Here is a 20,897-nt window from a genome sequence, read left to right as displayed (position 1 = left end):
TGAGCAAGTTGCTGAAACTGAATTTGTATTTTTACAATCGAGGTATGATTTTTGGTTTTTTTTTTTTGGAAAAGGTGAAGCTACAGCCTATGTAAGTTCAATAGGGCGCTGTTGACGAGCTCCTCGAGGCTTCTGGAATGCTTGGTAAGTCCCACAAAACCCGAAAACGTTAAGAAGTTTTCTTCGTCTGAGGCAGTCGCTGACATTGCTTCCAGGGACGCCTCCACTTCACCGTCTTCTCTAAAACGTCGCAAGAACCTGGCGTCCTTTGCCATCAAGCTGTTCAGAAGCTCTACGCTATATCGCCGGATACGATTCAAGCTCCTAGAAGGTGCTGTGTGGGATAGAAGCTCTGTGATTTTTTCGCAAAGCCGTGATTGTTGCGATAGCACGCCTTGTTCAAAGTTACGTGTGTCGAGCCAGGGGATTATGGCTGCTGCCAAACCGATGGCTGCCTGCTGTTCCTTGTCCGTGGATTCCAGCACCATCTGGATGATGCGAGATATGGCTGCTCCAAGCTCCAACTTTTCTTCGTCGTTAAGGTCACCGCACAAGCTTCGCAATATTGTGGCTGCATGGACTCCAATTGGCTTGGTGAGCATGTTGATCAAGCTCTTGAGGGTCTTGCTAACGCCACCTTGTCCGTAGCTTTTGCGCCTGAGGAGCCTCGAGCAATTGTTGGGACACTGGAGGACGAGCAAAAATATGGCTTCCCCGGCTCTCATGGCGATGCTCAACTGGTGGCTGTTCGGTGCGGTTTCTCTCGTAAATATGGCCATCAAGCTTTGGATAACTCCTCCAGTCGCACCAATGCAATCTCTAAGCTCGTCCTCGGTTGCTAGCAGCTTGATCACGTCTACTGCCAGGTCTTGTAGCTCCAAATCTTCGAGATTGCATATCCTTTGAAGACTTCTTACTGCTGACACTACCGACACTATCTTCTTTCGCAGAGACCGTCCAGAATCTCCTCCCGCGCCAGCCAATGTCCTCAAAAGCTCGAGTGATCGACGGAATACTTTTCTCGACGTTCGTACTTCGAGGAAGTTCCAGTCTTCGTCTTGGAGAAACGCAACCAGGATGGAGATAAGTCCGCTGGTGTTACCGATTCGCACGCATGTCCTGTGGTCCACGGCTAGCCTGTTGAGGATAGCGAGTCCGTACCTCTGTTCTTCTTGCACTTTCTTCTCTCCTGCAGTTAAAAGAGAAGTGATGGCTTCCAGGGATCCAGGGATAGCGGAAATCCTGAAGCAGTTACTGCGGTGACGAAGCAGGTACTTGATTACTATCGTTGCAGCTTTCCTGATTTCGGCCTCACTAAGATCCTTCCAGGTGATCATCTCTAAGAGTCTCTCCACAACTCCGGGCGTGGTACCAATCCTCCGTCGCGTTTCTTCCCTTGAAACTCCTTTTGAGACGAGAGCCGACAGTATGTTGACGCTACCGAGCTGCTCTTCCCTTATGCTTGACTGCAGCTTCTCGACGGTGAAATCGATAAGGTCCATTCCCAGGCCATCAAACACGCTTCCGTTCAGCGATCGTGAGTACAATGTGTACCAGTACTGCTTCATGGTTTCAATGTCGTCTTGATCAAGCTCACACTTTCGAGTGACTACTTCCAGCAACCTCTGGTAACGAAGCTTGAATTCCCAATACGCTCTCTCCAGGAGGAATAGCGACGCTTCTGCCAGCATCATCGCGTAAAACACCGTAAGTGCTTGCTCAGTGTTTTGTCCTTGGGAATTGGAGCCGTGCTCGGCAAGTCGATATACTGAGAAACATACGGTGACTGTTGCAGAAGCAAGCTGGAGGAAGTACATGAAAAGGCTGATGATCCTGGTGGGGAGGAACTTTACATACGGCAGGACCGGGACGCTTCCCACGGACCAAGTTCTTCGGGCACCGAATCCCTGGTATAAATCTTTCTTTACTGGATTTTTGGAAAGTCGATCTCTGCTAACGTTCTGTTCAGGGTGGTCATGGTCGAAGGCTGCAGAGAACGTCTGCCTTAATCTGGCGCTCTTGTCGAACACGAACGTGCTGAAGCCGAGAATTCCCAAGCTGTAATTTGCCTGCTGCCATTCCAACTCGCTACTTCGACTGAAAACCCGCGTTCCTTCAGTCAGCAGCAAGGCCGATATCGTCCAAAAGTCTTTGGCCGGAATGTTGCTCACGAATCCACCGAGGAGAACAACAGTTGCCCAGACGAAGGCCAGTTTCCCGAGGCCAGTGGCGAACTTTTCAAGAACTGCGAGCCTGAAAGCTATCAGAGTGAGACGCTGCTCTGGTGATCGGGAATTATTCCTTTTCACTGGAGCTGAAGGCTCGGGAGTGGAAGGCTGCTGCTCGACTTCCGGATGTGGAGAAAAAACCGACCACAACTCACTGGTACTGGGGGTTCTAGTGCTTGAAGGTGGAGACGGTGGAGAAGCGAGAGCAGAGCCGGAAGAAGGAACTTGAATGCTTACCTCGTCCGCAAAGTGAACGGTAGTCTTGGGGGCACCGGCCCTTTGAAGCTTTCTGCTGTTCCTCGAATCCATGTTTACTGTTCGAGGAGTTCTGGGGATTTGAGGAGGGCTCTTGCGTGGGTCCAGCTTAGCCTACGCGTGTGGTGACCGTGAGCTGCTATTGACGACTTCAAAATGTCTTTCTCATGTTGGTGGCAGTGATCAAGTAAGCCACTACTTTCGTTCTTGTGCTCTTGTGGTTAACTTTCTTTCTCGCAGTAAAAAGCTATGGTCGTCGCCACAGCAAACGCATTGGTGCCGCTTCTTGGTACAGAGACAAATGCCCGTCATCCTCGACCACCAAACGAGTTGAGAGGATAGAATTCGGTTGCGGCTGGCAGTAGACGTTCGTCGCCCAGAAGCCTTTTCCATCACGTCCCAAGAACACCAAGTTCCCATCCCTTTGGAGAGTGAGCGTGCATCCACTGCCTCCACCTTGTCCAGAGGTATCACTCGACCACAGTCTCCTTATCCCCCTCGCATACAGCACTAAGTTACAGGTTTCCTCCACAACCAGCTCAACGATGCCATTGAGTGACACAAGACGCTGTCCGGCGTAGAGCTCCGATCCTTCGTCTCCCCGTCCTCCACTTTCCATGCACGAGACAAAGAGGTCGCAGTCTTCGTCCATCAGGAGGTGAGTTGTATTCTTTCCCTCTTCCAGGTCGTGATCGGGAGAGCTAACGTAAGACTTGTAGGTGGTGCCAAGACGAACACTTTTCTCGCTAGAACTCCTCCCGGGAAAGCCGTGACGACGATACAGGTCCAGGTCAGTGGTGTTGCTGAATTCATAGCCATTACTAAAACTCCTCTCTTCGTATTGAATGACAGCGTAGTCGATTCCTATGATGCCCATGGTCGCGAAAATGTGGCCGTAGAGGCCTCGGCGTGTCTCGTCCGCGATGCAATCTGCCAGGAACTCGAAGGCTCGTCGCAAAACGGCGCCGGGCATGTAAAGCGGGCAGGGGCTGCCAGTGCATTTGCCACTCGAGTCGCGGCCGTAAAGCGAGAGCCTCGAGAAGGCGTGTAAGTTTGGCCCCGAGGCGAGAGTGAAGAAAGTGTCCCAGCTCTGGGGCTGGTACGTGACTCGCGGCTGGATTCTCTGGGCGATGTGGAGGCGGATCTTGTAAGCGATGATGTCGGCATCCAGAGGATGGATCTGATATGGATCTCTGCGCCGAAATTTGATGGAGTTGCAAGGGGAGATCAAGAGGCTTGTCCAAGAAACAAGGAGGAGTTGTAGCAGCATTGCTTGAGCGAGAGCAACCTGTAACTAATAACCATGGCTTCCTTCTTTTGTTGTTCTTGCTTGGTTTTCCTCGTTACACGAACAAACAAATGCCATTGTCAAACGCTTTCTTGACTTTTAGTGACTATGTCAACAAAAAGTCAACAGAAGTGGTTCTGGACTTATTGTCTGGTGTTCTACCGTACACAAGAAATGCGAAGAAACCGCTTTCAAGCATTTGTAAGGGAAGCTGGTGGAGTAGTTTGAAAAGCTAGAACAAGTTGAGGCGGCCACTAAACTTCACACTTTCTCTTCACTGATGAAGTTTACAGCTGTAGGATGAATTGTGGTGGCATTGGGTTTGCACTTCTCTGGTCAACTAGGGAAATGCTACGTGTTAAATTTGCTACCGTTGCCACAAAGTCTTCTAATGAAATAGAGTACAAAGCTCTTATAGCTAGTGTCCAAGAGGCTCTTGGTCATAATCTGCAACACCTAGCAATCAAGATAGACTCCAATCTTGCATGCCAACACATACATGGTGGGTTCCAGCTCAAGGGCTCACAACTTCTTCCATTACATAAGGAGCTTCAGCACCTTTTAGCACAGCTTGATTTTTGGACACTTCAATATATCTCTAGAGAGCAGAATGTGGTCATTAATGCCTGCTTGGATTTTAAGGTGTTTTTTGTTTCTTCTTTTGCAATCAGGATGGGCAAGGGACCTCATTACTACCTTCTGCCTATTGATTATTAGACTTGGAGAGATTATTTTGCACGTTTCATGGTCTTGGGTGTTCGAGGATTTCCTTGCAGTTGTCATGGTATGTTTCTCTCTTATTTTTAACTTTTGAGCATGAACTGCTATGCTGTACAGTAGCAGTCGAGAGGAGCATCCGAATCCTCCTCACATTTTTGCCGCTCGGGACACAGTGTTTGATTGTCTCAAAGTTACTCTATTGCACCGCTGAGCTATTCCTGTCAGCGGTTTAGGGTTTGCGAAGTCAACTAACATCTCACCCTTGATGCCTTCCTCCTCACCAGAAAACCTCACAGCGTTGTAATCTTTGTTGCTGCGACGTTCTTTTGCCCCGGTGTTGCTTGGAATTTGTTGCTGACGAATTCGTATTCATCCCCTCATGGCTACTCCCGTGATAACTTTTAGTTCTTGTTCGTGTTCACTGTTTTCTTACTTGCCAGAAAGTGCGTGTGTCACTGGCTGCTGATCACGGTCCTCCAACCGAAAATGTCCAGTAGTGAGCAAAACAACACAATCTGCTTCAATCTAGATCACTACTTCTAAAGAGTCTTTGTGAAGGAAAGTTGCTGGAAATGATGACAGCCAAGCTTCAACTCAGCATGGAACTGATGGTCTAAAGTGCACAGCTGGGGCCTTACATCTTTCCATCGTTGTTCCATTTAGTTAGGATGAGGAATAGCAACACATATTCTCCTGTGTTTGAAAACAATGTAGCACAGCAATTACAAGGTAGTTTACTTGCATACTTACTGGCTATGGATAAGCATGAAGAGCTTATGCTGTATTGACTCCAAAACCAAGGGCATGAGAGCTCCAATTCCTGATAAAAGAAAGGAAAATCTTAAGAAAGCCCGAGAAGAGAAAGGCCCGAGAAGAAGAGAGAAAGAAAACGTGTAGAGCTGACCATGGGTAGCAATCAACGACGGCTTTTGCCCAATCGTCTGGTTTGCTCACGCCATGTATGGGAGGACCCATGAAATCGAGCTTGCTCGCCGAGATCTCGCTGGAATCCTTCTCAAATTCCGGAGTGATGAACCAAGAACCGAGAAATCTGCCTTGTGCCGTCGCTCCTCGCCCCAGCTCAGAAACCCTAGGATATGATAAACCCTAAATTTCGATAACGGTTACGCGCCATTTGTAACTGCTGTTTGAAAATCAGGGTTTTTGTTGGACAAAAATGCTAGGGTTATGAGCTAGCATTTTAGGGCATCGCGTGACTCGGCGACACTATGGAGGGGGTTGGAATAAGGCGCAGGAGTTCCAGGCTCTCGGGGATGTTCGATGCCGCCTCCAAAGCTGTGGCTCAGCTGATTCAACGGTAAACTACCATCCCCTTCACGTGAAAAATGCATGATTTAATCCAAGTTTCTCTCTATAGCGACAATGATCCCGAGGAGGATCCAGATTTCATAGCTAGAAACCCTCGCTGGGAAGATCGTCTGCCTCCTATTGGAGGAGCGCTCAAGCCAGAGGAAGAGAAGACTGCTGCCTTGTTAGCTGCATTGGGAGATCTTCCTCGTGCTACTGACTCCTTGCCCAGGAAGAACTGGAAAAAAGCTTACAAAGCAGTCAAGCGAATGCTGGTACTTCAACTTTCTCTCAGTTTTTTTTTTTAAACCTTTTTCTAGCTTTATTTTCTAGGTGGTAAGAAGAAAGGCAAGACGCAGTGCTATAGGGACTGGAGCTCGACTAGATGGTCATGCTCTTGGGTTTTGGAGTCCCTACAGTACTACTCGGCTGAGGCTCTTCATGTTTCTCTATAGCCAGTAAGCCTCTCATTAGCTTTTTCATTTCTTATCCTTGCATTGTTCTTGCAGGAAAGCAGAGTATTTTATTCTGTTTCTCATCTGGGCTCACCTCATAGTGTTCATTTTCCAAGTAAAAATTGGCAACAGATCAGAACGCTGGACTGATATAAGGAATTTCAAGCTTGACTTTTTGGACGGTTTAATCACAGCACTAAGCACGTATGTTTTTCCGTAATTGATAAGTTTCGGCTTGAAAGATCTCTTTGGATGCAGGCTGGAAGTGATTCTAAAGATTTTTGTCCTAGGCCTCTACAAGAGACGTCATTGCTACCTTCGCAACCCATACAACCGGCTCGATTTTGCTATGGTCATTGATTCCTGGTACGATGCAACATGTTGCTTGTTTCATGCGCATGTCTGATGCTGTATGAGCTACAGGATACATATTATTGTTAGAGGCATAACTGGAAGTGATTTTTTTGCACGGTTGGCAGTCTTGCGTGCCTTTCGCGGCCTGCTCGCTTTGAAGCACATCACTTTTTTTGCCGATGTCATTGTATGCTGCCCCTCTGCTTTCATTTCCTCATTGATAATGTTTCATCCTTGGCAGGCTATCATGGCGGCAGTGAAACGAAGCGTTCGTCCGCTTGAAAATGTCATCTTGCTTACTTTTTTCTGGCTGGTTTTCTATGCGCTTCTTGGGACGCAATTCTTGCAAAAGACAATGTTAAACCGGTACTTGATTGGTTACAGTAACTCTTATTGAATTCCGATATGCGCAGGTGTTTGCGGAAAACGGACAAGAAAGAAGCCTACCCAGAACGTTTCTGTGACAAGAAGGTTCTCGATGCGTACATATGCCCTTCCAATCAGAAGTGTACGGTGAGGCATTCCACCTTTAGAGTGTTTGGGTGTTCGTGACGTTACGTTTGCAGTTGCATGGAAATCCGAACTATGGACAAACAAGCTTCGACTATCTCTGGTATTCCCTGATCAGTATGTTTCAGGTATGAGCTCTGCTATGGCATATCTTTGTTTTGATGCACCTTCGGACCGTTTAGATTGTGTCGCTGGAAGGATGGGCACTTATAATGTATCATGTAAAGGATTCTCAGGGGGAACGAGCAAGTAGGTCTTTATAAATTCTACTTGTGCTAAAGCTCGCCCGTGCAGATTCCTACTTCATGAGCTTGGTGGTAATCGGTGCATATTTTCTTGTCAATGTGTTCATAGCTGGAATAAGTGGAGTATTTCTCCGTGTTCGAGCAGAACACCAGGCATGAAGTCTTCTTTTTTTCACTTTTGAAGATCAAAAGGTGGTTCATTTCTTTGCAGGCGCTGCTAAAAAAAAGCCGTCAAGCCCAGACTTCCTTTTACAGTGCAACAATAATGGCCAACATCCTGAGGGACGACATCATACGTGACGATGCCAGTATGAGATGGCATACGCGGCTGTGGAACAAATCAAAGAAAGTGCAACGGAATGTTGTTCGGGCATTTAGTCGCACCCAGTCGTCCATGAGAGAAGCGTTCCGGTCTAGCTCATTGAGGCTAAGCAGGGCTGGCTCGATGACTTACAACCGCTCATTGAGTCGAAGTATGTCCATGGGAGCCAGAGCAGCTTTATCACTATCCGATCAGTGCCGCGCGATTGCGGAACGTCCTAGTTTCGACTGGGGCGTGCTATTGGCCGTGACTGTCAACGCTATCGTCCTGTGTTTATACAAGTACGGCATGTCCAAGGAACTATTGTACACGCTCTGTATCCACACTATTCGTTTTTCTTTTTCATCATCGTTTGCTTGACTTAACTCCAGCGCAGATGGTATTCAAGCTGTTCTCCTCGTGGTTTTCTCAGGAGAGCTTTTACTGAGGTTTCTTGCTTACGGTCCAGGCTCGTTTATATCCGACAGTAAGCAATTTTTGCTCCTTTCTAAGCTTTATCTTCGCATTGCTTGTAGGGATGAACCTACTAGATTTCTTTGTTGTTGTGGTCTCTGCTGGAGCTTTGGTCTCGCGCAAGTATCCAAACATCTCTGCTGTTCGAGTTTTGCGATGGTTCTACTTGTCAAAAAAACACGTCGACAGGAACCCCTCTGTTGTGGTAAGTCCTTGTGTTTCATTGAAAGGAATGTGGACGGTAATTATGTTTGCAGGCTACCTGTATGAAAAGTGTTGGCTCGCTTGTCAGCGTGTTCTTTTTTTATATGCTCGTTATTGTGGTATTTTCCATATTAAGCATGGAGCTCTACAGTGGCCAGTATTACAAGTTTTCGGACGGGTATCCCCGTGGAAACCACGATAATATGCTTCAAACTATGCTTCTCTGGTTCTCGGTAACTACTGCTGAGTCCTGGCCAAATCAACTGTGGAATTCGATGAGACCGGGAGTAGAGTACAAGTAAGCTCTTCTTTGTTATCAACAAAGAGGTTGACCCATGGTTTCGCAGCGGAGTGGCTCCTTTCCTGTATATATTCTATTTTGTTTTGACAGCTTTTATCATTATGAACCTTATTATCGCTGTTTTACTAGAGCGGAACGAGCTTACTGACAACGAGAAAAAGCAGATTCAACGGGTACTACTCAAGCTTGAGGCGCTGACAGACAATTCATTTCTCTTTCCCACAGACGGACCACATACGATTGCTCAAGCGCATGCAAAGCAGAGCGTACGTAAGAAGCGGAAGCTGGATGGTTGGCGCTGTCGAGGGAATGAAGTCAAGCTTTGGAAGTTTTGCGCACCGTGTCCTTGGCATGAGCGTCAGGCCAGTGAAAACTCACAAGGAATCTCAACGGGACAAACGCCGGGACCGCGACGCGGACCACGACCGAGACCGGGACCGCGATGATCGCGCTCGAGACAGAGGCTACGACCTCCCTGGAGCAGTTTCTGGGGAAGCAGAAGGGGGCGGACAAACTTTAGAGGCCGTGTCGACTACAGGTGCAGAGGAAAACACCTCCACCTCAACGACAGGAGGAGAAAGAAGAGCCAGTAGGAACTCTCAGATATTACAGGCTACCGGATTTCCACCAGACATTGGGGAAAAGCGAGGCTCGAGGACTGCACTGGAGGATGCTGTTCTCACGCTCGCGGACATTACGAAGCCTCCTTCGTTTAAGTCTACCAGCATGCTCATGAGAAGTCTGAGCAGAAGCAATAGCAAGAGGGAGTCCTTTCAGCTGTCCGACTACGAACTACTTGAGAAGGATTTTACCAGAATTGAAAGGCCATGGTACCTGCATGAAGGATCGCTTTTGATTTTTGGAGAGAACAGCAGCCTCAGAAAACTTTCGAGAAAAATCGTCGAGCATAAGTGGTGGCGCTGGTTTTCTCTTGGCTGGGTTGCCTTGAGTACCTGGATTGTTATTGAGATGCGATCGACTGGAGAGCCAGTCTTTGCCGACCTTGCCATGAAGATTCTTCACAAGCTCGTCTTCGCGGTCGGTAAAGCCTTCGTTTCTCCTGTCCATGGTTTAACATTCTGAGTTAACAGTTTTTTATGGTGGAGTTTCTGCTGAAAGTAATCTCTTATGGTTTAATGTTTTCGCCTGACGCGGTGCTCAACGATCCTTACAATATCTTGGATATCTTTCTACTTATCATCGACGGACTTAATCTATCGAGCTGGAGTGGGAGTGAGAGGTCTAGACGAGCAATACATGCTTTGACTGCACTCCGACCATTTCGGTTTATCTCTCGGGCTGCAAAGCTGAGGACCCTATTGACGAATCTCATCAAAACCATTCCGGCTATAGTTGCTGTTCTGCTATTCACCTTCCTCATCTTCGTGATTTTTGGATCCATAGGAATACAGTTGTTTCGAGGCCTTCTCTATTCGTGCAACGATTCAAGTATAACTCATCGAGCCTATTGCACTGGTCACTATTACAACAACGTTGGCCTCTACTCTCCACGGGCGTGGAAAAATCCCACGTTCCACTTTGACGACATTGGCAACGCTTTCCTCTCGTTATTCGTTTGCTCCACTTTCGACAACTGGGTGACGAACTGGCTGTACCCCGTAATGGATATTGTTGGTCAGGACAAGCAGCCGCAACGGGATAGCAGTCCGGCTTATGCCATTTTCTTTGTGGCCTTTTGCATATGCGGGGGATTTTTCATAGTCCGGGTGTTTATCGGAGTATTCATCAACGAGTTTGGCAAGAACTCCGGGGCCTTGCTTCTGACCGAGAGGCAGAAGCTGTGGCGGGACATGAATCGAATTATCCAGAAGACGAAGCCAGCAGCATTGCCGCGACCTCCAAAGAATTTCATCAGGAAGTTCTGTTTCTATGCCATCCGAAATCGTACGTACCAGAAGATCATGATCATTTGCCTCCTGGGATACTCTGGACTTTTGGCCACGAACTATGCTGGCCAGCCGCCATATGTTTCCACACGCCGCCAGAAAGCTCACGTCGCTCTTACGACATATTTCTTGTTGGAGGCTCTGACGAAGTTTTTAGGCGACGAGGTATGTGCGGGAGCGTTTCCCCTGAATTCTAACTTCTTTTCTTTTCTTTTTTGTGCAGTTTAGAGTTTACAAAAAAGAGTATTCGAGGCACATTGAGGCACTGATATCTATTATAGCGGCGTCGGGCTTGATGGGAGTGAAGGGAACACCGAGGGGTTATCTTGGTCGCTTTGGCTACATTACTCGGGTCTTTTGCATCATTCCTCACGTACCGAGAGCACGGGTGATTATCAGAACCATATTCATATGTTTGCCAACAATGGGAGAGATCATGGCTCTTCTCGCTATTTTCCTGTTTGCGTTTGCGGGTGTTGGCTTCCAGATGTTTAGTCACGTCAAGGACGGGAACTGCATTGGCCCCGTGCTCAACTTTCGGACATTCGTCAATTCTTTCATTACCGTCTTTCAGGTAAGTTTCTTGCTTTCTGGCTCTTCCATCCCTCACTTCTCCGTTTTCTTCGTTTTTTTTTCCCACAGGTTTCAACACTGGACAACTGGTCTTGCATTATGGGTGACGTGATGGTCGGCTCACCCCTATGTTCCAAGAGTAGCCATTTGACGGCGAACGACTGTGGCTTCCCCTTTGCTGGGGTGATATACTTCGTGCTGTTGGTCCTGGTCGCAAGCTTTATCTTCATGAACTTGTTTGTAGCTGTTATTCTCGACGCCATCACGTTTGGATTGGTGAATGAGAATTCGATGGTCACGCCTACACACCTTCTCGGCTTCAAAGCTCTATGGGCTCACTATGATCCCCAGTAAGCAAAGCTCTTTCATAGTTTTAGGCCCGAACCTTTTCTCTGGTTGGCAGTGCTACGGGATACATTGGAATGCACAAGCTACGGAGATTTGTGGATGCGCTGGGTATCCCCTTGGGACGTCGGCATAATGCCACTGTGGAATGGTATGAAGCTTGTTTTGGTGGGTTTGCTCGATGATAGCCTTTTTGTTGTCCAGGATTATGAGGATCGAGTTCGAGGTCCTAAGCTTTCGAGTCCCAAACAAAGGCATTCCTTTCAAGCAGCTGCTAGAAACTCTGACGCTCTACAAGATTGGACCCACAGTTAAGCAGCTCACGAGCGTTCTTTTTGTTTCTTGAGAAGAGTCTCTCTTTCTATGAGCACAGGGTCTGCCGCTAACTCTTCGGATCGAACGAGAGAAACGAATTCACGACATTTACCTGCGGGGAGCGGCCACAAGGATTGAAGCTCTAGTGCGGGGATTTCTAGTGAGGAGAAGAGCCGCGCGAGCGAGAGGAGAGGAGATTGGAGCGAAGCCCAGGAGCGATCAAACCAAGAAGGAAGAACAGAAACCAGACGAAGGCGGCGGCGTCAGGAGCGGCCCAATGCTTGTAGAGGGTATCGAGTAGAAATTTTTTTTGTAAATAGCATATTCTAGGAATCGAACATCGGCATATTCGAAGATTTATTCAGGGTTTTGGGGGCGATAAGTACTCGTGCTCTTTTTTGTAAATCTCTACCTTGCAGCTTTGAAGCAGAAGATTTCCTGCTGGGAATCTGAGCACGACGTGGTCGACGTCGAAGACACGGCAACTCCGACGACCACAAGCATTGATACTCAAATGCAGAACGAAGAAGCACTCTGGTGTCTTCGTGATCTGAGCTTGATCAGTTGGAAATAAAACTGTGGACTTCGCAGAGTAAGGAAATTATCCTTAACGTTTGCTTAACCAAAAACTGTTTTCATGCAGTTGGAAGAACTACGCGATTGGCAGCTTGATTTTAACTGCTGGACTGGGTGTCAAGTGTCGTCCTCCCGTTTTCCTCCAAGCCTGGGACAAGACGGCATGGTATTACGGCTACCTTGAGATTGATGAGATTGAGAATGGAGAGATTTCCACTAGACGGAGAATATCCAGTGGGCAAACTGTTTATTAAGGTTGGCGGTCGCAGCTTCGTTGATCTGATTGATATATATGCAGCCAGACGCGTTGCCAAGTTTTGTTGGTGGCGAGAGGTTCTATGAGGAGTGCTGAAAGCTTTGGTAGACTGCAAGGTGACAGAATGGACGCCTGAGTCTATTTGACGGCGTGTTTTTCTCGTGCTTATGCTTGGCCAGGTTTACAAGGCGTATCATCAGAGAAAACGAGCTTGTCGACGCTGCAAGACAGATCGGTGTAGCGAAGGACCAATGGCGCTACGTGCTGGGATTGCTGCTCGCGTGGCGTGTGGACTTCGCTTCCGACGTGATCCCACCTCTCAATTACCTTGCGCAGAAATGGATGAGAGAAGCCGATGGCGACTGGATATGTGCTGATCGCAGCGATTCAAAACGGCGGGGACATGTCGAGGCCTCTTTCGGCCGTGGTCAAGCATGCATCTCCAAAGCCCAAGAAATGTCTAAGATTGTCGAAGATGCGCTAAAGGTGGCATGGGATTCCCCTTCCAGGATCCTCGCAAAAGTACTAGGCTATTGATGGGCTCTTACTGGATTAAAAGGCCAGATCAATATGCGGCGTGGTGCTGTGCAGCACTACATATGGTGCTGCAGAGCTCTGGGTGGGAAAGTCGAGAACCATGCGTCAGCTACGCTTCCTGTCATGAAGAGCGGGTATAGTCCTGGCTGACGTGCTGATTGATGGTAAAAATAGCAACAATTCGCGCTCCGTGGATTTAAACTCAGATCCAAGGGAAAACTACAGAGGTTCCGCGTGATTTGAAGGTGTTTGGTGTTAGAGGTAGAGATGATGTGCGCGTGGCAGTAGTTTCAATGTATATGTACCCATCCATATACAGTTGATATACACAGAGTTCTTCTTCCATTTCTGAGGCTCGCCAAGGCGTAGCTTCTGGATGGCAAAATCCACTGCCTCATCCAAAACTGCGCCATTGTCGACTGTTGCGAAGGTGTGTACTCATTTGCAACGACATCAAGTTCTTTACTGCCTCCATGTCCGAGGTGTGGCGACGTACTTTTTTCAGGAGCAAAAGGGAAATTGTATAACCATTCTAACTATTTCAAATCGGCGGTAGAAGAATGGATTGCAAGCTTACTAATTGCAAATTAAATATTCGTCACTAATAATATTGCTTCTCCTCGCAATGCAACAATGCCAAAACTGCGCTTACCACATGTTTCCCTTCTCTATGTATATCAAATCTTGGATCCTTGATTTTTCTCGTGAGCAAGTCATCTAGCTGCGACCGCAATGCCTGGGCACACAAAAGCTGTTAAAAAGAAACTCTTGCAAGGACAGCAACTTACATTTACAAGCTCCATGGTCTTGGCAGACGCTGTGAATTGTAGATAGCCATCGAGCATCTCCACACCTTTGCCGTTTGAGACGAGCGGCCCTCCAAACATGAGAAGAGCATAGTCGGAAATGTTGGTGGTGTCCCGAAGGTAGATCCCGGTTGTCTTCACCTTCTCACTGTAGACGAGCCATGGCTGTGCAAACTGGCCGACTCGACTGTTGACAGAGGCCGGATGAGGCTCGACTTTGCCATCGTCCTTTGTGAAAAACGCTGTTCGTCTTCCCCTTGCCTTGCATTGCACGACGTTCGGGTATAAACCAGCGCACAAAACCGCACGAACCATTTCCAGATCGTCACTGTGCTTGTTGTAAGCCTGGACGAGAAATGCATCGTAAGTTGGAGACAGACATTGCAAAGTAAACTCTACCGCATAGTTTGCTGAGTTTGATGAGTTATCGACGAAGCCAATCTTAGAAAGATGGTCGTAAAACTGTTCTCTCGCACCGTCCATCCATTGTAGAGTCTGTGCAGATAAAAAATTCTCCCAGCAATAATTGCGTTCGCGTCCATGTCGCTTGGCAACTATATAACCTTCATATGCCCTCATTAGAGCTAAGTGGTCACTGCTTATCAACATCATAAAAAGAACCCCATGAAAATCAAGGCTTGACTGAATAGAAAAGTACCTTCTCGCGTTTCCTGCGAGCCTTCGTTTCGCTTCGTCAGCAGCATCTCTCTTATCGATCGGAATAACAAAAGGATCCCGGTGAGCCAAGGCTGCCGCAATCGTTAGCGCTGGATCTAGACACTGAAATATGGCTCCCATCAGCAGCATTTTGCCAACCTTTGGATCTAACGGCAATGTTGTAAGGTGTCGACCTGCAACCAGAGTTAGCTCATATGTCTTAGAAACCGCGGCTTGAATCGTACCAAGAGACGTCAGCTCCTCACGATCGTCCAAGGCACCGATCGTCTTTAAAGACTCAATAGCATTATCCACAGCACGGAGCTCTGGAGGCTCCAGAGCTTTAGATAAGAACTTCGCTATACTTCCGACCTGTAGGCTCTTTATCTGCAGACAAAGAGATTCCAGGGGTGTTCGCAGGATTTCTGGAAGCTGATACTGTGCCATAGCATCGTACATCAGCTTCGGGTAGAGATGAAAACAAATTCCAGGTTGCACCCTTCCGGCTCGTCCTCTTCTCTGGCAAATAAAAGCAAGAAAATGTGCTAGAAATCCTTCAGCTAAGAACCAAGGACGTAAATTCAGACCTGATGAGCAGCAGCCCTGGATATCCAGGATGGAAGAAGGCACGCCAGCTTGTTAAGAGCATCATAGCTAGTTTCCTTAGCTTTCCCACAGTCGATAACATACACAACGTCATCAATAGTTATGCTAGTTTCTGCAATATTCGTCGCTAAGACAATTTTTCTGCATTGAAAGCAGAAAGTTAGAAATCAAAACGATCAGCCGGAAGCATTACCTTACACCAGGTGGAGGGCGTTGAAATATTTGCCTTTGATTAATTGTAGGCATGGATCCATGCAGAGGAAGCAGCAGTTCATTTCTTACGGATGGATTGAGTTTCAGCTTGTCCAAAAGCTTGGAAATGTCATCCCAACCTGTTAAGAATACCAGAATAGCACCATCGTCCTTCTCTTCGCATATGTGTTGAATTGCTGCCTCCACCTTCACAATCGGATTTAAGAAATTTCAGGGGAAAGAATACTGGAAAATCCATACCAGGTCAAGGTCTATGATTTCTGGATTCCAGCACTCCAAATACTTCCTTGTTGACTTGGAAAATTGCTTGTATGTATCTTGGATGACCACTTCCTGTCGATACAGTTGAGAAAATTCAGTCGGGGCAATAAGTTGGAGTACCTCAAAAAGTTCAGTCAGAGAATCCTTTTGTTTCTCAATTCGTCTTCCTCCAGAAAACCGAGAACTTGCTTGGTTATTTTGTGATTGGAATCCAGTACTTTCCACAACATCTTCCAGGAAAAATTCTCGAACGGGAAAGGTAAAACCCTGGCAATTCGAACACGTTCAGCTACACACGCAGGAAAAAGAAAGTGCTAACCGGAATGTGCAGCTTCGGTGCATTGCCAAAATATTTGGAGAACATATCGGCATTGATAGTTGCGCTCATGAGAATGAGACGTAGCTTAGGCCTCTTCGGTAGAAGGTCTCGTAGAACAACCAGCAGGAAGTCTTCGTTCATTCCACGCTCGTGTATTTCATCGACTATCACATGACTGACGCCCTCTAGCAGCGGATCTTGAACCTGCAAAACAGTTTGTAAAAATCGCTAAAGCGTAATCATGGAATACAGTATACCAGACGTCTCAAAAGCACACCAGTCGTGCAAAAGAGTAGCCTCGTCTCTTGCGAACGCCTGGCCTCCAGTCGGATTTGATAGCCAACACTTTCACCAAGCTCGTCTCCCCTTTCATCAGCAACGCGAGTAGCAACTGATATGGCGGAAATTCTTCGAGGTTGTGTACAAATTATGTCACAAGCCGCGCCTCGCCCTGCATTTATCTCTTCTTCGAGAATAAACTGTGGCAACTGCGTGGTTTTCCCGCATCCTGTTTCTCCGGAGACTACTAGCACCTTTCCGCAAAGAGTTTCACTCCACTCTTCCATGCATCATAAATATTAAAATTTACCTGATTTTGAGAAACCGCTTGCAGGATCTCATCTTTCATTTTAAAAGCAGGAAGCTTCTTTCTGAAAGATGTCATTGACTTTGCTGCCGGACCGGCCTGTAAAGACGAAAATTTCACAAGATGAGAACCCAATTCAAGAACAAAACTCGAACAGCCTAGCCTGTAGTTCTTTTTGACGCGCTTTTAGCCTTGCACTGAGCTCGGTGTTGTTGACGTTCACAACACCTTTCCGACGTTCATCCAAAGTACTGTCGTCACCGTGTGAAGATGTTCCAGCGCAGTCTTTCACCACCGAGATTTTTCCAATTGATTTCGCTAGCATGGACTCAACATGCGTCTCTGTGTCAGCTGAGATACTGATCTGGAAAAAAAGACCACTCAAAACCATCAAGGAAGCGCTTACGAACATACCTTACGCTGCGACTGTCCATGCTTCTCGTCAAGATCAGCTCGATAGTTGGGCAGAGGAGCTTTGCTGATAACCAGCACCGTGTTCCGGCCTCGGTTATATGCATGACTGCAGCCAAGGAGTATGAATCAGCGACAAAGAACTAAAGGAAACAAAACAAAAAAAAAAAAACTCACAAATAAAATCCAGATTCACGAGCCATTGCCTCGAGCTTATCAGCGCCGGCACGTCCATAGTTCGTTTTTATCACAATCTCTTCCTCGTCCGAGAACTTGTGCTCTTCCAGCTTCGTCCACCATTCATCCTCGTCCAATTCCACATCGGGACCCCTCTACAATTGCCAACAAACAAAGAATCCCTTCTAAGATAAAAAAAAAAAGAAAATCACACACCGCAGGCCACAGATTATCCGACCTCTTCGCGCATTTGCCTCAGCCTCTCAGCCCTCCAGGCAGGATCCCACCATCGCTGCTCTCCTCCTCCTCGTCCGCCGCCGCCGCCGCCTCTCCCCCCGCGGCCGCCTCGTCCTTGCGCTCTCCCCCTGTGGCTCGATCTAGACATTGTGCACAGCCCTAGCAGTGACGGCCTAAGAAATGGAGCTCCGATGGGACGACCGTGGCAAGGACAAGAGATCGATAGCCTTCGCAAACAATGCATCTATAGCCCTAGCCTCGTGGGCGGGTTTAAGAGGATATGCAAAGATTCCCTCTGCATAGCCCTAATGAATATTTTTTTCTTTATTTGAAAAAAGGAAGGTTTAAAGCTAAAACTTCTACCTAGCAAAATGATGTTGCATTATAAACTAAAACTAATAAACTAAAGTAAAATTCAAGTATTTCAAATGTATTATAAAAGTTATAAAACTGATTTATATACATTTTAACTACTCATCAGATTATCCATAATTTACTAATTTTGATGTGAAATTTAATCATTTAACAATCCATCAATCCATAGATCAAAATTTAAGTAGATTTACAGATTTATACTAAGGAGATAAAAATGAGTTATAAAACTGTAGGTTTTACCATCATTTTTAACACTATAAAAACTATATAATTATTTGAAAGAAATTTATTGTATTTTATGAAAAGTTATTATATATATTATTTTGAACTCAAATAGAAAAAAGTGTTTGTGAGGGCCAAGTGTATGGCTACGATGCCGTATACTAATATTAGCGTAATGGAATTTTGGTAGCCGTCAGATTAGTTTCAATCTAGACCACTCGCTCCTGTATATAAGTTAGGGTTTTTGGGCTAATTGATATGCACATTTCTATACTCCCTTTCCATATTCCAAGCACTCACATTGGTGGAGATGAGGGGCACTTTTAATTGTCTCTGAGGAGTGCTTGAATTTGGGATTTTGGTTTAGATCTAGCTTTTGTATTGTCTAGATCTAGCTTTTTCCATTTCCTTCTTTTTGTTCTTTGTTTTCAGGATTTTGGTTTAGATCTAGCTTTTGGCATTGTCTAGATCTACCATTTCCATCTAGCATTTTGTCATTTCTCTTCTTTTGCTCTTTCTTTTTCATTCGTCTCCATGGCAGATCAACAATCTCCTCCTTTGACTCTCGAGCAGCAGTTGGTCCAATTGCTTGATGCTATGCGCTTGCAATTGAACAACCAAACTCAATTGATGGCAGCATTCACGGCACGTGGTCCAACTCCTCCTGCTCTTGGTGCCAATCCTCGCGTTCGGCCGGAGTTCTTTCATGGGAATCCCGGGGATGATGTGTACCATTGGTTCGATCACTTCACGGTGATTGCCACATATCATTCTTGGGATGATGATTGTTGTTTACGTGAGTTTCCCACGTGTCTCCAAGGGACGGCGTTACAATGGTACAATGGATTGAGTGCGGCCACTCGTGAGGATTGGAGTGTTCTTCCGGACGTCTTCAAACGCGCCTTCGGACATGCCGACGATTGTGACGATGCCTTCCAACAATTGCATCGTCTTCGCCAAGGGCCATCTGAGTCGGTGATGCAATTTGGCGTTCGTTTCCGAAGTCTTTTGCTTCGTGCGGAGCCCAATATGTCGGAGCGGATCAAGCTAGGAATGTTGTGGCCAGCACTTCGTCAAGATCTTGTCGGCCTTGTGCATGCACTTGCTCCTGCCACCCTTGACGATGCTCTTCGCTTGGCACAACGTTATGAGACGTCGCCTCTTCCACTTCTCACTGCACGTCCATCCACTCCACTTTCTATGAGTGATGGTCCTGTTCCCATGGAGGTTGATGCTGCTGCTACTCGAGTCCAAGGACAAGGACGAGGACGTGGTCGTGGCCGTGATGTTCATTGCTGGGCGTGTGATGAAGTTGGTCATACTTATCGACATTGTCGGCGCTTTCCGGATTGGCGACCTCCATTTCCTGGGTGGAGACCTTGGCGTCAACAACGTCCCGTTGGTGCTGCTGCAGTGGAAGGTTTGGACATCGAGATGAATCCGGGAAACGAGGAGTCGCGTGAGTAATGGAGGGACCTTGCGCGAATAAGTCAATGACCCCTCCATATTTCTTTTGGGAGTATCATCAAGGGGTTCACTCGGCACCAGTTCATCCAGTGTTTACTTTTCAAGCTCATCTTTATAACAATAGGTCTCCTATTATTCTCTCCGTGTTGGTTGATACAGGTTCGAGTTTATCTTCTATTGCTCGACCTGTTGCCACACGTTGTCGTCTACACTTGCGTCATGCGGCGGAACCAGTTTTCATTCTTTATGGCAACGGCCGTACACATGCATGTGCACGGGATGAGGCAGACCTGGTTGTGCGTGTGGGCGATTTCGAGCTTGAGTTGCAGTCGTTGTAGGTGGTGCCGAGTCAAGCTTTTGACCTCATTCTTGGTATGGATTGGTTACAGCGCACTCATGCCAAGTGTGACTTTGAGGCTTCTCCCCCTTGTCTCATACTTCCTTATGTTTCCTCCATTCCTCTCACATCTGTACCTCTTCATCCCTCTACTTCTACCTCTGCTTCCATTACTTTTGTTCCCCTACTATTTCCTCCTGTGTTTCCATCTTGTTCTACTCTTCCCTTTTCCGATCCCTCCGACAATCTTTGTGTTGCAGCAGTTGACCAGCTCATGAAGGAGTATTTTGATCTCTTTGACTTTGACCTATCATCTAGAGCCAAGATTGCTACACGTCATCCGATTCCAACTGGGGATGCTCGTCCAATCAAGGTTCCTGTTCGTCGTTGGTCACCAAAGGAGATCAAGATTTTACGTGCAAATGTCTAGGAGATGTTGGAGAAGGGTGTTATTCGGAAGTCGCGAAGTCCTTGGGCATGTGAACCTCATCTTGTGACGAAGCCTGATGGGAGTATTCGTTTCTACATCGACTATCGTCCGTTAAACGACGTAATGATCCCGGATGTGTACCTTCTTCCTCACACTGCTGATCTCTTGGATCTTCTGGGGCGAAGTCGTTGGTTCACCAAGCTAGATCTTGCTTCTGGGTACTGGCAAGTACCGATGGCCGAAGAAGATATTCCTAAGATTGCTTTTCGTACACCATTTGGTTTGTATGAGTTCTTGGTGATGCCATTTGGTTTGAACAATGCTCCAGCAACTTTTCAATGAATGATGGACGAGGTTCTTTGCGATATGCCGGAGGTGACTGCTGACTTCATTGATGATGTCTTGATCCACTCGGAGGGGACGTGGGAGGAGCACGTTCATGATGTTTGTAAAGTGTTGGATCGGCTATGCGACGTTGGTTTAAAGCTGAAGCGGTCGAAGTGCGTGTTTGGATCCAAAGACACAACTTATCTTGGGTACCGTATTTCTCATGAGGGTTTGCAAGTTGATCCTGACAAACTTGTGGCTGTTCTAAAGTTCCCTACTCCGAAGTGTGTGAATGATGTGCAGCGCTTCTTGGG

At 47.0% G+C, this 20,897-nt stretch overlaps 4 protein-coding genes and 1 long non-coding RNA gene across 8 annotated transcripts; 2 read left to right on the top strand and 3 right to left on the bottom strand.

Annotated features, from left to right (window-relative positions):
• Positions 1 to 80: 80 nt before the first annotated feature.
• Positions 81 to 2,537, bottom strand: LOC9651759. Its single transcript, XM_024677883.1, has one exon. It carries the CDS (start codon positions 2,535 to 2,537, stop codon positions 81 to 83), a length of 2,457 nt encoding a protein of 818 aa, XP_024533651.1.
• Positions 2,538 to 4,925: 2,388 nt separating this feature from the next.
• LOC112347245 lies at positions 4,926 to 5,551 on the bottom strand. Its single transcript, XR_002992722.1, has 3 exons — positions 5,396 to 5,551; positions 5,242 to 5,311; positions 4,926 to 5,184 (listed from the first exon to the last, which is right to left on the bottom strand). It is a non-coding gene; the product is annotated as an uncharacterized LOC112347245 (long non-coding RNA).
• A 169-nt stretch (positions 5,552 to 5,720) lies between these two features.
• On the top strand, positions 5,721 to 6,254 carry LOC112347258. The gene is made up of 3 exons (XM_024677882.1): positions 5,721 to 5,809; positions 5,870 to 6,074; positions 6,120 to 6,254. The coding sequence occupies exons 1-3, from the start codon at positions 5,721 to 5,723 to the stop codon at positions 6,252 to 6,254; spliced, it is 429 nt and encodes a 142-aa protein (XP_024533650.1).
• A 315-nt stretch (positions 6,255 to 6,569) lies between these two features.
• On the top strand, positions 6,570 to 12,095 carry LOC112347296 (sodium channel protein type 1 subunit alpha-like). The gene is made up of 18 exons (XM_024677983.1): positions 6,570 to 6,620; positions 6,850 to 6,974; positions 7,022 to 7,121; positions 7,175 to 7,246; positions 7,301 to 7,367; positions 7,413 to 7,516; positions 7,575 to 8,001; positions 8,062 to 8,151; positions 8,201 to 8,343; positions 8,396 to 8,640; positions 8,690 to 8,816; positions 8,869 to 9,681; positions 9,735 to 10,715; positions 10,774 to 11,124; positions 11,193 to 11,473; positions 11,527 to 11,619; positions 11,673 to 11,778; positions 11,842 to 12,095. The coding sequence occupies exons 2-18, from the start codon at positions 6,856 to 6,858 to the stop codon at positions 12,082 to 12,084; spliced, it is 4,362 nt and encodes a 1,453-aa protein (XP_024533751.1). The 5' UTR covers positions 6,570 to 6,620; positions 6,850 to 6,855; the 3' UTR covers positions 12,085 to 12,095.
• A 1,610-nt stretch (positions 12,096 to 13,705) lies between these two features.
• LOC9637004 (DExH-box ATP-dependent RNA helicase DExH1) lies at positions 13,706 to 17,680 on the bottom strand. Of its 4 annotated transcripts, XM_024677849.1 has the most exons (16): positions 17,427 to 17,680; positions 17,189 to 17,343; positions 17,015 to 17,120; positions 16,764 to 16,964; positions 16,604 to 16,699; positions 16,272 to 16,547; positions 16,015 to 16,218; positions 15,816 to 15,962; positions 15,675 to 15,767; positions 15,415 to 15,620; positions 15,203 to 15,362; positions 14,861 to 15,134; positions 14,617 to 14,809; positions 14,358 to 14,553; positions 13,941 to 14,303; positions 13,706 to 13,888 (listed from the first exon to the last, which is right to left on the bottom strand). In XM_024677849.1, the coding sequence occupies exons 1-16, from the start codon at positions 17,667 to 17,669 to the stop codon at positions 13,754 to 13,756; spliced, it is 3,048 nt and encodes a 1,015-aa protein (XP_024533617.1). In that variant the 5' UTR covers positions 17,670 to 17,680; the 3' UTR covers positions 13,706 to 13,753. The 4 variants fall into 4 exon arrangements, with proteins under 4 accessions (XP_024533617.1, XP_024533616.1, XP_024533615.1 ...); XM_024677848.1 differs by having other exon boundaries at positions 13,941 to 14,553; XM_024677847.1 differs by having other exon boundaries at positions 13,941 to 14,809.
• Between the last annotated feature and the right edge of the window lie 3,217 nt (positions 17,681 to 20,897).

Source organism: Selaginella moellendorffii, unplaced genomic scaffold (assembly GCF_000143415.4).
Source record: "Selaginella moellendorffii unplaced genomic scaffold, v1.0 SELMOscaffold_20, whole genome shotgun sequence".
Taxonomy (NCBI): Eukaryota; Viridiplantae; Streptophyta; class Lycopodiopsida; order Selaginellales; family Selaginellaceae; genus Selaginella; species Selaginella moellendorffii.
The sequence above is the reverse complement of the archived record's forward strand: the minus strand, read 5'-3'. Positions and strand labels throughout refer to the sequence as shown.